The 14,362-nt window shown below is 33.9% G+C and overlaps 1 protein-coding gene across 1 annotated transcript in view; it reads right to left on the bottom strand.

Annotated features, from left to right (window-relative positions):
• Window positions 1–13,539, bottom strand: part of crispld2 (cysteine-rich secretory protein LCCL domain containing 2) — a 28,157-nt gene extending 14,618 nt beyond the window's left edge. Inside the window, exons 1-4 of the mRNA XM_073836827.1 lie at window positions 13,365–13,539; window positions 9,324–9,658; window positions 4,649–4,767; window positions 2,821–2,953 (exon numbers count right to left, since the gene is read on the bottom strand). Of these exons, the coding sequence (XP_073692928.1) occupies window positions 2,821–2,953; window positions 4,649–4,767; window positions 9,324–9,578 (507 nt within the window). The 5' untranslated portion in view covers window positions 9,579–9,658; window positions 13,365–13,539. The remainder of the gene's footprint in view (window positions 1–2,820; window positions 2,954–4,648; window positions 4,768–9,323; window positions 9,659–13,364) is intronic.
• Window positions 13,540–14,362: the final 823 nt, after the last annotated feature.

The following is a 14,362-nucleotide window of genomic DNA, read 5'->3' as shown; positions in this document are numbered from 1 at the left end:
AGTGTTCTCCGTTCTGGGGCAGCAGCAGTAGATTGATGGGGCCACGGGGGCCGTGAATAGAGACTGCCCTCTTTCATTCTGCCCTGTAGGGCGGAAGGAGAAGCACCTCAAGTGTGACCGGGCCAGTTTCCTGAAAAACTTCCCTTCATCCACTCTTATCCACACAAACAAAGTAATGCTGATTCGCTTAAACACAATAGGGTTCACCGGGTGCAGCCCTCCCTGCTGAAAAAACCAGCATATGCTGGTTAGGTATGTTTTGGTGCTGGGATGCTGGTTTTAGCTGGTTTATGCTGGTCCTTTGCTGGTTTATGCTGGTCCTTTGCTGGTTTATGCTGGTCCCTTGCTGGTTTATGCTGGTTTATGCTGGTCATGTTGCTGGTCAAGGACCAGCATAAACCAGCAAAGGACCAGCATTAACCAGCAACATGACCAGCATAAACCAGCAAAAACCAGCAAGGGACCAGCATATACCAGCTAAAACCAGCATCCCAGCACCAAAACATACCTAACCAGCATATGCTGGTTTTTTCAGCAGGGCTGCAGCACGAGCCAAACCATTTGACTGTGAAATGAAAGGGAAGTGCTTACTCAGGCTTTTTTGTACATACAGTTAAACCGTAGCGGGTTTGCATCTAACCTCGCAGAACGCAATTGAGGGAGCACGTCTCAATACTCCCTCGGGAATGCACTTCCTCTGTGGAGGCCGCAGATGGTGTTGGCCATGGGACAATGATTTAGCAAACTAATCAGTCTCAAAAAACACAAACTCAAGCTTGACCCTGAGGGATCGTCTGGCACAGAGAAGATCGTGGGGCCTCCAGACCTGTTCTCCCACACACAACACGTGAGGGAACAGGGGAGAAACGCGGCACGGATTTGGCACGGATCCCCTACGTTTCTGCGTCCTGCATCTTCAAAGGAATTCGGGTAAAGTAGGAAAGTGATTCAGGAGTCTGGGAACGGCTTCCAGATGCTTGTGACCTGCTTTCAGAGCTGTCTCATCCCAACGATAAAGTAAAGTCTGAGAGGACATGAGGCTTTCGCTCAACTCCTCCTTTTGTCCTCAATTTTCTCTGTTATTGTCTCTCTTGAACTTTGATTACTCTCCTTTTCTTTGTGCATTGCATCTGCTTGATCTGGCATGTTTAATATGTTTTGACAGTATCCACATTACTTTTCCAACTACCATTTTCAACTAAACCACTGGTGATTACCTTAAATGGCCCTAAACAGTATTTCGATGGTAACACTGGTTTAGGGATCAATTCTCAATATTAACAAGTTGCTTATTAGTATGCATATTACTAACATATTGGCTGTTTATTAGTACATATAAAGCATATATTAATGCCTTACTCTGCAAGATCACAATTTTGATTTCTTAATCCTACCTCATACCTAAACTTAACAATTCCCTTACTATTAATAAGCAACAAATTAGGAGTTTATTGAAGCAAAATAGTCATAGTCAAACGTTAAGAGTGAGAATTGGTCCTCAAAATAAAGTTCAATTCACCTAAAAATAATAAATCAGTCATCATCAAAATGCCCTCATGTCATTCCAAACCCATAAGACTTTCATGCATATTTAAAATGCAAATGAAGATGTTTTTTAATGAAATATGAGGGATTTCTGTCTGTATGTATTTTTGTGTATTTGAACCCTTTCCAACAATGACTGTATGATTTTGAGATCCATCTTATCACACTAAGGACAACTAAGGGCCTCATATGCAACTATTACAGAAAGTTCAAACACTTACTGATGCTCCAGAAGGAAAAAACATGTATTAAGAGCCAGGAGGTATAAACTTTTTGAATTTGGAGATCAGGGTAAATGTAACTTATTTTGTCTTCTGGGAAACATGTAACTATCTTCTATAGCCTCTGAAGGGCAGTACTAGATGAGTACTAGGCAAAATAAGAAAATCTATCATTTTGTTCAAAAGTTTTCACCCCTGGCTCTTAATGCATGTTTTTTCCTTCTGGAGCATCAGTGAGCGTTTGAACCTTCTGTAATAGTTGCATATGAGTCCCTCAGTTGTCCTCAGTGTGAAAAGATGGATCTCAAAATTATACAGCCATTGCTGGAAAGGGTTCAAATGCACAAAAAAGCTTGAAAACCAAAGAATTTGTGGGACCTGAAGGATTTTTCTGAAGAACAGCAGGCAGTTTAACTGTTCAAGACAAACAAGGGATTCATGAACAACTATCACTAAATGATAAACACAGCTGTGGATCATTCAGGTAACAACACAGTATTAGGAATCAAGGGGATGTAAAGTTTTGAACAGGGTCATTTTTATAAATCCAACTATTATTTTCTCTTGTGGACTATATGTAACATCTTATATGTAAAATATCTTATTCACGTCAGTATTAAATAAACAATAACATGCATTTTGTATGATCCCACTTATTTTGCTAAATTAACATTTTTCAGATTCTGAATTAGAAACACAATATCAAATCAAGTAGTATCTGCAAACACTGATGTGATGCAGTAACATTCACACTTTTTTTTTAGACTAGCTTAGGTGTCCAAAATCATTTTGGGGCCATGTTACACGTGTGTAACATGACCCTGTTTTATGTAAGGTTAATGAACACCAGTGTTCAAGACTGCAGTCCATATGCTGCTTTTAAAGACGCTTCTATTTCAATTCAGGTCACACATGCTACTTATTAAAGAGAAACACTAGCTGGCACGTGTACAGCTTCGCACACAAGTTTTAAAACCATAAACAACGTCATGTTGTTTAGTCCCACTGGGATAATTGTTTGTAAACTGTAAGTACACTGGTCTTCCTCACTCACTTGTGTGTAATGGGTGCACATGGGTCCAGAGCAGCGCTCAGGGCACCAGGGGTTGCACTCATGTGGGTAAGGATAGGTGTAGTCCTTCACCTCATCGTACCAGGCCTGTACATGGTAGGCCGGAGAGCGGTACCTGTCAGGAGAGTAATACAACTGTTTAATACAATATTGAGTATCAGAACACAGTAACACACATCAATATTGTTTTATATGTGACCCTGAACCACAAAACCAGTCATAAGTTAGCACAGGTATATTTGCAATAGCCAAAAATACATTGTATGGGTAAAAATGATCGACTTTTCTTTTCGGCCAAAAATCATTAAGTAAAGATCATGTTAAATGAAGATATTTTGTAAATTGTCTACTGTAAATACAGTACAGACCAAACGTTTGGACACACCTTCTCATTCAGGTGTGTCCAAACTTTTGGTCTGTACTGTAGATATGAATTCAACTGAAAAAACTTGTGAAAAAATATCTTTCAGGTGGTCAAATAGCAAATAGCAAATAGTGGAGCTCTGCAGCCACCTACTGGTCAAAGTTACTTTTTTTTACTTTTAAAACTGGATTTTGGGCAAAAATCTTACACTAAACCATGTGAAATTATCCAAGTTAGAAATGTGGGTCTTTTATAAAGTGAATTTTACATAAAAAAGCAGTTTTTGTATAAAAACCCATTTAAAAAATATTTATTAATTTATATATATTTAAAAAATATCACTAACCCACAGAAAACTGCACAAATGTAGAGTAAAAACTTTAATAAACAGAAAAATATACAGTACAGGCCAAAAGTTTGGACACACCTTCTGAATGAGAAGGTGTGTCCAAACTTTTGGTTTGTACTGTATATCAAAACGTAATTTTTGATTAGTAATATGTATTACTAAGGACAACTTTAAAGACAATTTTCTCAATTTTTAGATTTTTTTGCCCCTCAGATTCCTGATTTTCAAATAGTTATATCTCTGCCAAATATTGTCCTATCAAATCCATACATTAATGGAAATTTATTAAGACTTTGGATGATGTATAACTCTTAATTTCAAAAAATTGACCCTTTTGACTGGTTTTGTTGTCCAGGGTAACATATTACAACAAAATCTCACGACAATTCATACCTATTTTACGATTTGGCAATTTGGTGGCTAACTCACCTGTATTAATATGATCTCATCTGTATGTTTTCATACAACCTGCTTATGCCCCGCTGACAGTTATTTATAAGGGTGGACCAAACTTCTTACTTTTTTCAAAAAAAAATTTTTTTTGGTCATTTTAAAAAAAAAATTGTTTTGGTACGATTCACATTGTCGCAATTCATACAAATTCATACCACCCATTCATGAGAAACTATATTGCAAGTTCCTGATTTTATATGAATACAATGTGAATCATACGAAAACTTACAATTTTATAAAAAAGTTTGGCATTCTTAAAAAAAAGAAACTTGGTTTCCATATTGTTGACAATAGACAATGGATCCTTTTTGCCTGCAAAATTGTAATCACGATTAATCATTGCCCAACACTAGAAATTCCCAGGCCTGGAAAAGTGTGGAAAGTTTGGAGACATTTTTTGTTGTGTCTTAGACATTTGCTTGATTTGTTTATTTACTTTGTATCTTCTACTTTTGTATCTTTTACTTATGCATTTATCCAAATCACTTTAAGTTATAAAATTCTGCAGGCAAAAAGGATCCATTGTCCAAAAAGTTTCAAACATTTCTAGGTTTTCCATGCCTGTGGTCATTGTTAGCATCATATTACTGTTTACATTACAGAAACATACTGATATGGACTTTGTAAGTGTTTTGCGCTCGTACCTTCCCCAATGAACTGCCAGGTTTTGGCCGATGGACATCAGTAGATCTTTAGGTCCATGGTCCCACTGGCACTGTTCTGCCCAATGGGTTGATGATTTCTCCAGTTCATCGTCCCAAATCTAGTCATACACACACAAACTAAATCAAACTCTCTTCATATCACTCCAGGGTCATAATTCCCATATATTTACACTCAGACTTTAACAAAATACTGAACATGCTGAGTTTTATTCCCAGATAATTCCCTTTGCCTCCGACTCTTCATCTTCACTATTGGACTGGGAATCCGGCCCAATACAACTAAAATATTGGCTACATGCGCACACATCAGAGCTTGGCTCACATCCATTTCAAATCCCCAGCAATCAGGGTTAAATGAGACAAATTTCCCCAGCTTATTTCTTCACCTGTAGGGAGGGAGGACTTACTTTGCACCACAGAACAGGGTTCTTCACCTCTGAGGAACTCTCAGTAAATTTCCAACTGCATGATGGGTACAAACACTCACACATTCTCTAACCTCAGTTCTGAAGGTGCTGTTTGGGACCAAGCCACGTTTCTGAAACCCTTGCTTGTTCGCTGAGGCCTGGCAGAGTTTCTGAAACCCCTGCTTGTGGTAGACTCCTGTCTTTCTCAAAGGCATCAACCCAACTACATTAACCATAAGCCTTTGCTCTTTGTAGCTTTCCCTTAAAAAACTCACTACATCAACATTAAACTCACGTTCAATTACCATACGCAAAGGTACACGGGGAACAGCAATAAAGCAGGACTGTGCTCTCTATAGGTCCCTAGTACACCTATGATTAAAGTCCTATGGAAAAGTTTTTCCCTCAAAAACTTGATTTCCCACAGTGCCTTGCTATGGAATACTTAATTAAGGCCTTCAAATGTGGAAAAGTTATGATTTTCAATTTTCACTTACACTTATTTTTATGTATTGACTAACAAAATAAAGCAGACATAAAGTACCTGATTACTTTATTTGAACTGCAGTTTGAACATATTTAAATGCATTACTTACAAGCTTTAATAAAAATGGCATTGAAGTAGATTTTAATTTACCATAAATGATTGTCAGTTATATTTCAAAGAAAACAGATGTAATTTTGAGATTGCATAAAAAGATGTACTTAAGTCCTACTTAAGTGGGTTACACTAATTGCATGCATTTATTATGAATTTAAAATATTATACATTTTCAATTAACATGCAACTACACATTCAGTATGGAGTCAAATCAATGCCACATACACTTGCAAAATAATTGAAGTATTGCAAATTAAAATAAAAGTATTGAGAAAAAATAAAAGTGCTTTTTGCAAATTAAAATAATTGCTAAATATTGAGTTTTGCAAGAAAAAAATACGTTTTACCAACAAAATATAAATGAAACAGAGCAAAAGCAATGATTTTGCAAGACATATTTTCCTTGGCCATAGCTACTAATTTATTCTAACTTTAATTACACTAGACTGAAATACAAAATAAAAGAGTGTTGCAAATAAATTAGTAGCTATTTCCTTGAAAAATATGTTTTAAAATCATAGCTTTTTTCTCCGTTTCATTTATATTTTTCAATTCTTTATTTTTGTTTGCAAAAAAAAATTTCTCACAATACTTCATTTTCATTTGGAATTCTTTATTTTTGTTTGCAAAACTTTTTTTTCTGGCAGTACTTTGTTTTCTTTTGCAATTCTTTATTATTGTTTGCAAAAAGCACATTTATTTTTAATTAATACTTCTATTTTCGTTTGCAATTCTTCAATTCTTTTGCAAGTACAGTACAGACCAAACGTTTGGACACGCCTCCTCATTCAGGTGTGTCCAAACTTTTGGTCTGTACTGTAGATATGAATTCAACTGAAAAAACTTGTGAAAAAATATCTTTCAGGTGGTCAAATAGCAAATAGTGGCGCTCTGCAGCCACCTACTGTTAAAAGTAATTTTTTTTTACTTTTAAAACTGGATTTTCCAAAAGATGGGCAAAAATCTTACATTAAACCATGTGAAATTATCCATATTATCCCCATGAATTAAAGTTAGAAATGTGGGTCTTTTATAAAGTGAATTTTACGTAAAAAAAAAAAAAAGCAGTTTTTGTATAAAAACCCATTTAAAAATATTTATTTATTAATTTATATATATTTAAAAAATATCACTAACCCACTGAAAACTGCACAAATGTAGAGTAAAAACTTTAATAAACAGAAAAATATACAGTACAGACCAAAAGTTTTGACACACCTTCACATTCATCTGGCAATGATTTGACTCCATAGTTCACGAACATTATATTAAGTGCACACTTAAGTATATTCTTTTCCATAACAAGTACTCTTTTTGAAAGTATGCTAAGTGTGCTAAGGGAATCCCTTTAGCACAACTGCCAAATTTTGTCACATAATGAAACCAGTCCAGTAATGTCACTAATCTTTGGCTCTGTTCTCTATCTGTGTCATGGCTCATGCGTCAGCAAGTAGCTAAACCTCAGTGTAATTTTCTCTACAGTAAAAATGCACCACACCACGCTGGCAGGATTACACTTGTAAACTCAACATGTCTTTTCCAATGAAGCCAGTATTTGGCGCCTACGCAAACCTAAAGATATTTACTGCACCAGGAAAAAACGATGACTGCTGCTAACACAATATGCAATTAGTATAAATCAGGCTCATTAATGCAGAAGAAGTGTTGGTTTTGTACAGCTCTCGACATGTGTGGTCGATATAAAAAGCCCTTACTGTAGACTAAAATGACTAGTGAACTGTCTTAATGTCTACACAGAAAGTTACAGTCTAAAGCAGCATAATAACTCAAGAAGAATCTAATAAGTGACTGATTTAAATCTTCATAGACAATATTAGCATGTTGTATAATAAGCATAACAAAAAAGAAGTTGGCTTAATTGTATTGAATGCGCATTTTTAGTGCACTTCAAATCATAAAAGTGTTTTTTTTTAACTATATTTGCAGATTATGCTATACTAATGAAATATACTTAAGTGTATTTAAAAATTAATATGTATTTAAAAAGTGCACCTCGTAACAATAAAAGTATATTTTAAAAAGTATATTTGCAGATTATATTATATTGATGAAATAAAAGGCCACTTAAATGTACTTCAGAATAGACACTTTTATGACATACTTAGGTACACTTTTAAAAAGTGCATTTTGCAATAATTAAGTGTATTTTAAAAACTATATTTTCAGATTATATTGATGAAATAAAAGGACCCTCTCATAGGTACACTTTTAAAATTAAGTATATTTTAAAAACTATATTTTGCAGATAATGTTATAATGATAAAGTAAAAGGCCACTTTTATAGTAAAAGGACACTTTCATGACATACTTAAGTACACTTTTTAAAAAATTGCACTTTTTTAATAATAAAGTGTATTTTATTAAGTATATTTGCAGATATTATTATATTGATGAAAAAAAGATCACTTAAGTATACTTAAAATAGACACTTTCATGACACACTTAAGTTAACTTCTAAAAAGTGCACTTTGTAATAATAAAGTTTTACTTTTAAGTGCATTTTAAACCATCACGTTTTCAATCACTTTTTGATGTGTTGACTAACAAACTAAAACAAACTACTTAATTTTAACATTTGATTTTAACAGTGTGCTATTCATTTTAACATTTAAAGTAATGTTTGTTGCAGTTTAATCAATGCAAATGTGTAATTAGAAATTATCATATCATGCAACTTTCAACATAATATAAACTACTTAAACTCTAATACATTTTAACTGCAGTTAACATACACACTTAAGTATATTCTTTTAATGTACTATTTTCCATAAAAAGTACTTTTTGTATGCTAAGGTGTACTTCCTTTTTCATATAGCACACACATATGCATGAAAAATAATGCATATGTGACCCTGGACCACAAAACCAGTCATAAGGTTAAATTTGACAAAACTGAGATGTATACATCATATGAAAGCTCAATAAATAAGCTTTCTATTGATGTATGGTTTGTTAGGATAGGACAATATTTGGCCGAGATACATCTATTTGAATATCTGGAATCTGAGGTTGCAAAAAAATCAAAATACTGAGAAAATCACCTTTAAAGTTGTCCAAATTAAGTTCTTAACAATGCATATTACTAATCAAAAATTACATTTTGATATGTTTACAGTAGGAATTTTACAAAAAATCTTCATGAAACATGATCTTTACTGAATTTCCTAATGATTTTTGGCATAAAAGAAAAATCAATAATTTTGACCCATACAATATATTTTTGGCTATTGCTACAAATATACCCCAGCGACTTAAGACTGGTTTTGTGGTCCAGGGTCACATATTTAAATAAAATAAATTGTATACTTTTTGGTATTTAAAGAATATTTTTGTGTTTATAGATCAATAATCTCTCGATGGCATGGAGCACCAGACCAACTGCAACAATGAGTAAAAGGATTTATTTAAAATGTATCGATTTATTCGCCATCTTAAAGTTTCTTTCAGCATCTTAAACTTAAATAACATCTTAAATGAGATGTCAGCTCAACTTTGAAACAGTCTTGTGCCTGACTCTCTAGGTTTTGGAACAGAACCTTCAGAGTTTTCCACAAAGACTTTCAAATTACAGTCATAAAACAAGTTGTTTGTGAGTGTAAAATGACTCAAACTGTTTTGTTCTCACCATGTACTCCATGTTGGATGCGGTTGGGTACACCTCTCCTCTCAGCTTGTTGTGCAGTTGCAGGATCTCCTCCCTGTCCGACCACCTAATGGCTCGGCGTGAGCGTGAATGCCCGTCAGCTTCTGTGCCGTTGGCCTCCAGCTCATCCTGGTAGCGTTGCATTAGCTGCCTCAGCTCCTTTGAGTCAGGAAGGAAGAGGGAAGCAGCCAAACTGGCACCCAGGAATAGCAGGGCAATGGAAACGAGCCTGTGCATTGCAGCGGTGATGCTTTCAGGGCCGGACTACAGTGGACTACCTTGTGCGAGCGTGTCTTCGGGGCTCTGTTCTGAAAAACCTGGAAGGAAATATGGTTTCCATGAGGAGAAGCGTTGGGAAAGTTGTTGGAGCAAACGCTGGATAGTAAACACACGTCTGTGTGTTTACACACAAAGAGAAATCAGTGCTTCAAGGAGGAATTTGCTAAATTGGTTTCATTAGTCACTCTTATTGCATCCTGACTAAACATACACCATAAATATATGAACACAAACACAATCCAATAACAACAATCAGAGTGAAGAATCTGTGGGGTGATATTCTGGGACGACATGAGACGCATCCATCCATGTGGTGCAGCAACTGCTGCTGTGTTTAAACTCATGCTTGTTCTTTAGGTAAAACTAACAAAAAACACGCCCAGGTTACATTTCACACTAAAATAAGTAATTTTGCATAAAGCAGACACAATTTTAAATCAAGTAAGATTAACTGGGATTACTTTCATGGCATTCCTTCCCAAATTCCTATAATTATAATGCATTAATTTTACTGCAGTAAAAATATTAAAATGTAATGTTTTCAATTTAAATTTGCATAAATTAAAGTGGTTATTATCATCACTGTTATACCTAAAAATGTAACTGTATCACTTTATTACAGTAAAAATATTGAAGTAGTGTTTTTTTTTAAATATGCATGACTTAAAGTGATTATCTTTAATTATAATACTAAATAATGTAACTGTACCACTATATTACTGTACAAAAATGAAATATGTTTTCATTATAAAACGTTTTTTATTTAAATTAGCATAAATTCAAGTGTTATCTTTACTGTAATACCTAAAAATGTAACTATTAGTTTATTACAGTAAAAATCTTGAAACAGTGTTTTTTAAATATGCACGAATTAAAGTGGTTATCTTTACTATAATACCAAATAATGTAACTGTATCACTATATTACTGTAAAAAAATGAAATATAATGTTTTACATTTAAATTAGCATAAATTAAAGTGGTACTTATCATTACTTTAAGACCCAAAAATGTAACTGTATTACTATATTACTGTAAAAATATTGAAATACAATTTTTTTAAATTATCATAAAATACAGTAGCTAATATTTTTACTGTAATATCTAAACGCTTTAATTGTATCACTATATTACTGTTAAAAAATTAAAATACAGTGTTTTTAAATTATCATGAATTAAAGTGGCTAATATTTTTACTGCAATAGCTAAAAGCTTTAAAAAACTGTATCACTATATTACTGTAAAAATATTAAAATAAAATGTTTTAAATAAGCATAAAATAAAGTGTCTATTATCATAATGTAACACCTAAACATTTAACTGTGTCACTATATTACTGTAAAAATAAATAATGTTTTCAATTTAAATTAGCATTAATTAAAGTGGCTATTTTTACTGTAATACCTAAAATGTTACCTATATCACTATATTACAGTACAAATATTGAAATGCAATGTGTTTAACTTAAATTAGCATTAATTAAAGTGTTTTTTTAATCTTTACTAACACCTAGAATTGTAACTGTATCACTTTATTACAGTAAAAATATTGAAATAGGCATGAATTAAAGTGATTATCTTTACTATAATACCAAATAATGTTAACTTTATTACTATATAACAGTAATAATATCGAAATACAATGTTTTCAATTTAAATAAGCACAAATTAAAATGTTAAAATTTACTGTATTCTTAAAATTCAACTGTATCACTATATTATAGTAAAAATACTGAAATTTATTTTTTAAATTTAAATTAGCATATTTAAACTGGTTATTATCTTTACTGTAACACCTAGAAATGTAACTGTATCACTTTATTACGGTAAAAGTTTTTTTTTTTTTAATATTCATGAATTAAAGTGATTATCTTTACTATAATACCAAGTAATGTTAACTGTATCACTATATTACAGTAAAAATATTGAAAAACAATGTTTTTAATTTAAATAAGCACAAATTAAAATGGCCATTTTACTGTAATACCTCATATTTAACTGTATCAATATATTACCGTAAAATATTGAAATACGTTTTTAATTTACATTAGCATAAATTAGTGTCTAACACCTTTTTTTATTTAAATTGGCATACATTAAAGAGGTTATCTTTACTGTAATACCCAGAAATGTAACTGTATCATTCTATTACAGCAAAAATATTAAAATAGGCATGAATTAAAGTTATCTTTACTGTAGTACACAATAATGTTAACTTTATCACTATATTACAGTAAAAATATGGAAATATTTTAATCACCATAAATGTTTAAGTACAACAGGAAATATTATGATCATTAAGATATACATTTTTCTCATTCAATTATAACATTACAGTTTTTTACATTGCAGCAATGAGAACTGTGCAAAATTAATTTATATTAACTTTTTTTTATAATTATAATGTCAGAATGCTTTACATTAATAATGACCCTCAATATGCCGAATTTTTTTTAAGAAAAATATAATTCCTCATTTGTTTCTTATAAGATTGAGATGAAATATGACAAACGTGACAGGTTTCTTGTTTAACTCACAATACTCCCTGCAGAATTGCTCTAAATTGCTCTCATGAATCATCTATCTTCACTGGAGCGGCACTCACCAATGAGAAAAAGAAGTGACCCACATTGATCCACACCAAATGAACAATTTGTGCTCCAATTATAGGGATGTTTAGTGTTTGTCCTAATCAAATGTCGAGCCAAATGCCCTATCATTATGGTGAATGCAGAACAATTATACTATCAAAGCCTCACATAACAAACACCATTGTAATCTTCATTACCACTCAAAAGATCAACCACTCAGCCTGATTTTCTTCAATTAGATTGCTCAGTTTGATGGAGCAGCAGGTCTGTTTGATCTCTACAGGTTCGCAATCTATCCATGAACTTAATTTTGTATCAAACTCATTCATTTCCTGAGGTGACAATGAAGAATTCCTAAGCAGAAAAGATCCACACTTAGAAGCTGTGCCTGTGCCATTCTCACATTAACCAAAGCATGTCTTTCTTTGTCCCAGACTGACTTTGTCTGGGAATGTATATATCCAGGATCGGGGTGTGAAAATGGCAGCAAAGAGCAAGTGAATTTGAGTTATTAACCGAGGGTGAAAAAAGACAAAAGTGGCCACTTCTAAACCCAGAGATGAGCCAAACATGAAACAACAAGCTCCAGGAACATCAACAGACTCTGTGAGAAAGATCTCTTTCTCTCTCTCTGACTCTTTCTGCAAAGCCTTGACATCCAACACCGGTCTGAGTAAACACAGGCAGTGTTTCAATTCCAGCTGCCGCTCTCTTTCTCTCTTTCTAGCTCATATTCAGTGCCATCTCATCTCTTTCCTTTGTTTTATACTACCATGACAGACAAAGCAGCCAGGAAAATGCCAGCAGGGCACCTGGTCCACGTAAACATACAGGTGGTCCATCTGCATTTTATATGGCAAAATCCTGGTTGGTTTTAAACAATGTGCACAAGCATTAAAGTTTGAAATGGCATGAGATAGTTTAACCACATGCACATTCTCCAATTGACAATGAGTGCAACTAATATCCAAACTCATGCATCTTAATAATTATTTATTTTCAAACTGGAATCTAGAATATACACAATAACTATCAATGGATTGTTACCGAAAAAGGAGAACATTTTAGAACCAACTTTAATTGACTAAATGCATCAGTTAACCAATGTATATTATTAATTTAACTTCCATATACAGAAGTCAGAAACACACTTTACCTAGTTTGCGTCTTCTCCACGAGCTATTCCAGAGGTTGCTGCAGCTCTGTGTCTTGCGGCTGGAGTATTTTCCTTGAAAGTCAAACAAGTGTGAGTAAGCTGACTCTGTTTGGCAGCTGGTGACTCGGACTGACTCTGTGGAAGCAGCTCAGCGCCTTTTATAGCGACGGAGAGGCGCTTGAAGAAGAGGAGGGGGAGGCTGAAGAAGGTTGTGTTCTTGGCAGACCTCCGGCGCTCTGACGAACGATGTCAAGATGAAAACGCAAAAAACGTAAATCATCTCAAACCAGCCCCAGAGACGCGGCCAGAGGATTACCCAACAACTCACGACAGCAGGATGTTTGTGGATGAGTTATTACGTTTTATAATATGTCAGTAGGTCCGTCAATACATTAATGGTTATACGACATTAATGGTCATTACTTCCTGTCTATTTTAATTTGAACTCAACTTTCTTTAATCACACACACACACACACACACACACACACACACACACACACACACACACACACACACACACACACACACACACACACACATGTTTGTTTTTGTGAATTGTGGGGACATTCTATAGACGTAATGGTTTTTATACTGTACAAACGATATTTGCTATCACCCTACCCCTTCCCTACACCTAAACCTAGCCCTCACAGGAGACTGTGCATATCTTTACATTCTCAAAAAAACGTATTCTGTATGATTTATAAGCCTTTTGAAAAGTGGGGACATGGGCAATGTCCTCATAAGTCACCCTCTCCTTGTAATACCTATGTCATACCCATGTTATTACACACATTTGTGTCCTGATATGTCACAAAAACAAACACACACACACACACACACTATTTGCTTATTATCATGGATATTACTAGAATGTTGGCTGTTTATAAGTACTTCTTACTTATAAAGCACATATTAATGGCTCATTCTGCATATTTTAGATTCTATAATTCAGGGGCGTTTCCTCAGAGGAGGCAAGGGAGGCTGTGTCTCCTT

The sequence above is a fragment of the Garra rufa genome, chromosome 3 (genome assembly GCF_049309525.1).
Source record: "Garra rufa chromosome 3, GarRuf1.0, whole genome shotgun sequence".
NCBI lineage: Eukaryota > Metazoa > Chordata > Actinopteri > Cypriniformes > Cyprinidae > Garra > Garra rufa.
The sequence above is the reverse complement of the archived record's forward strand: the minus strand, read 5'-3'. Positions and strand labels throughout refer to the sequence as shown.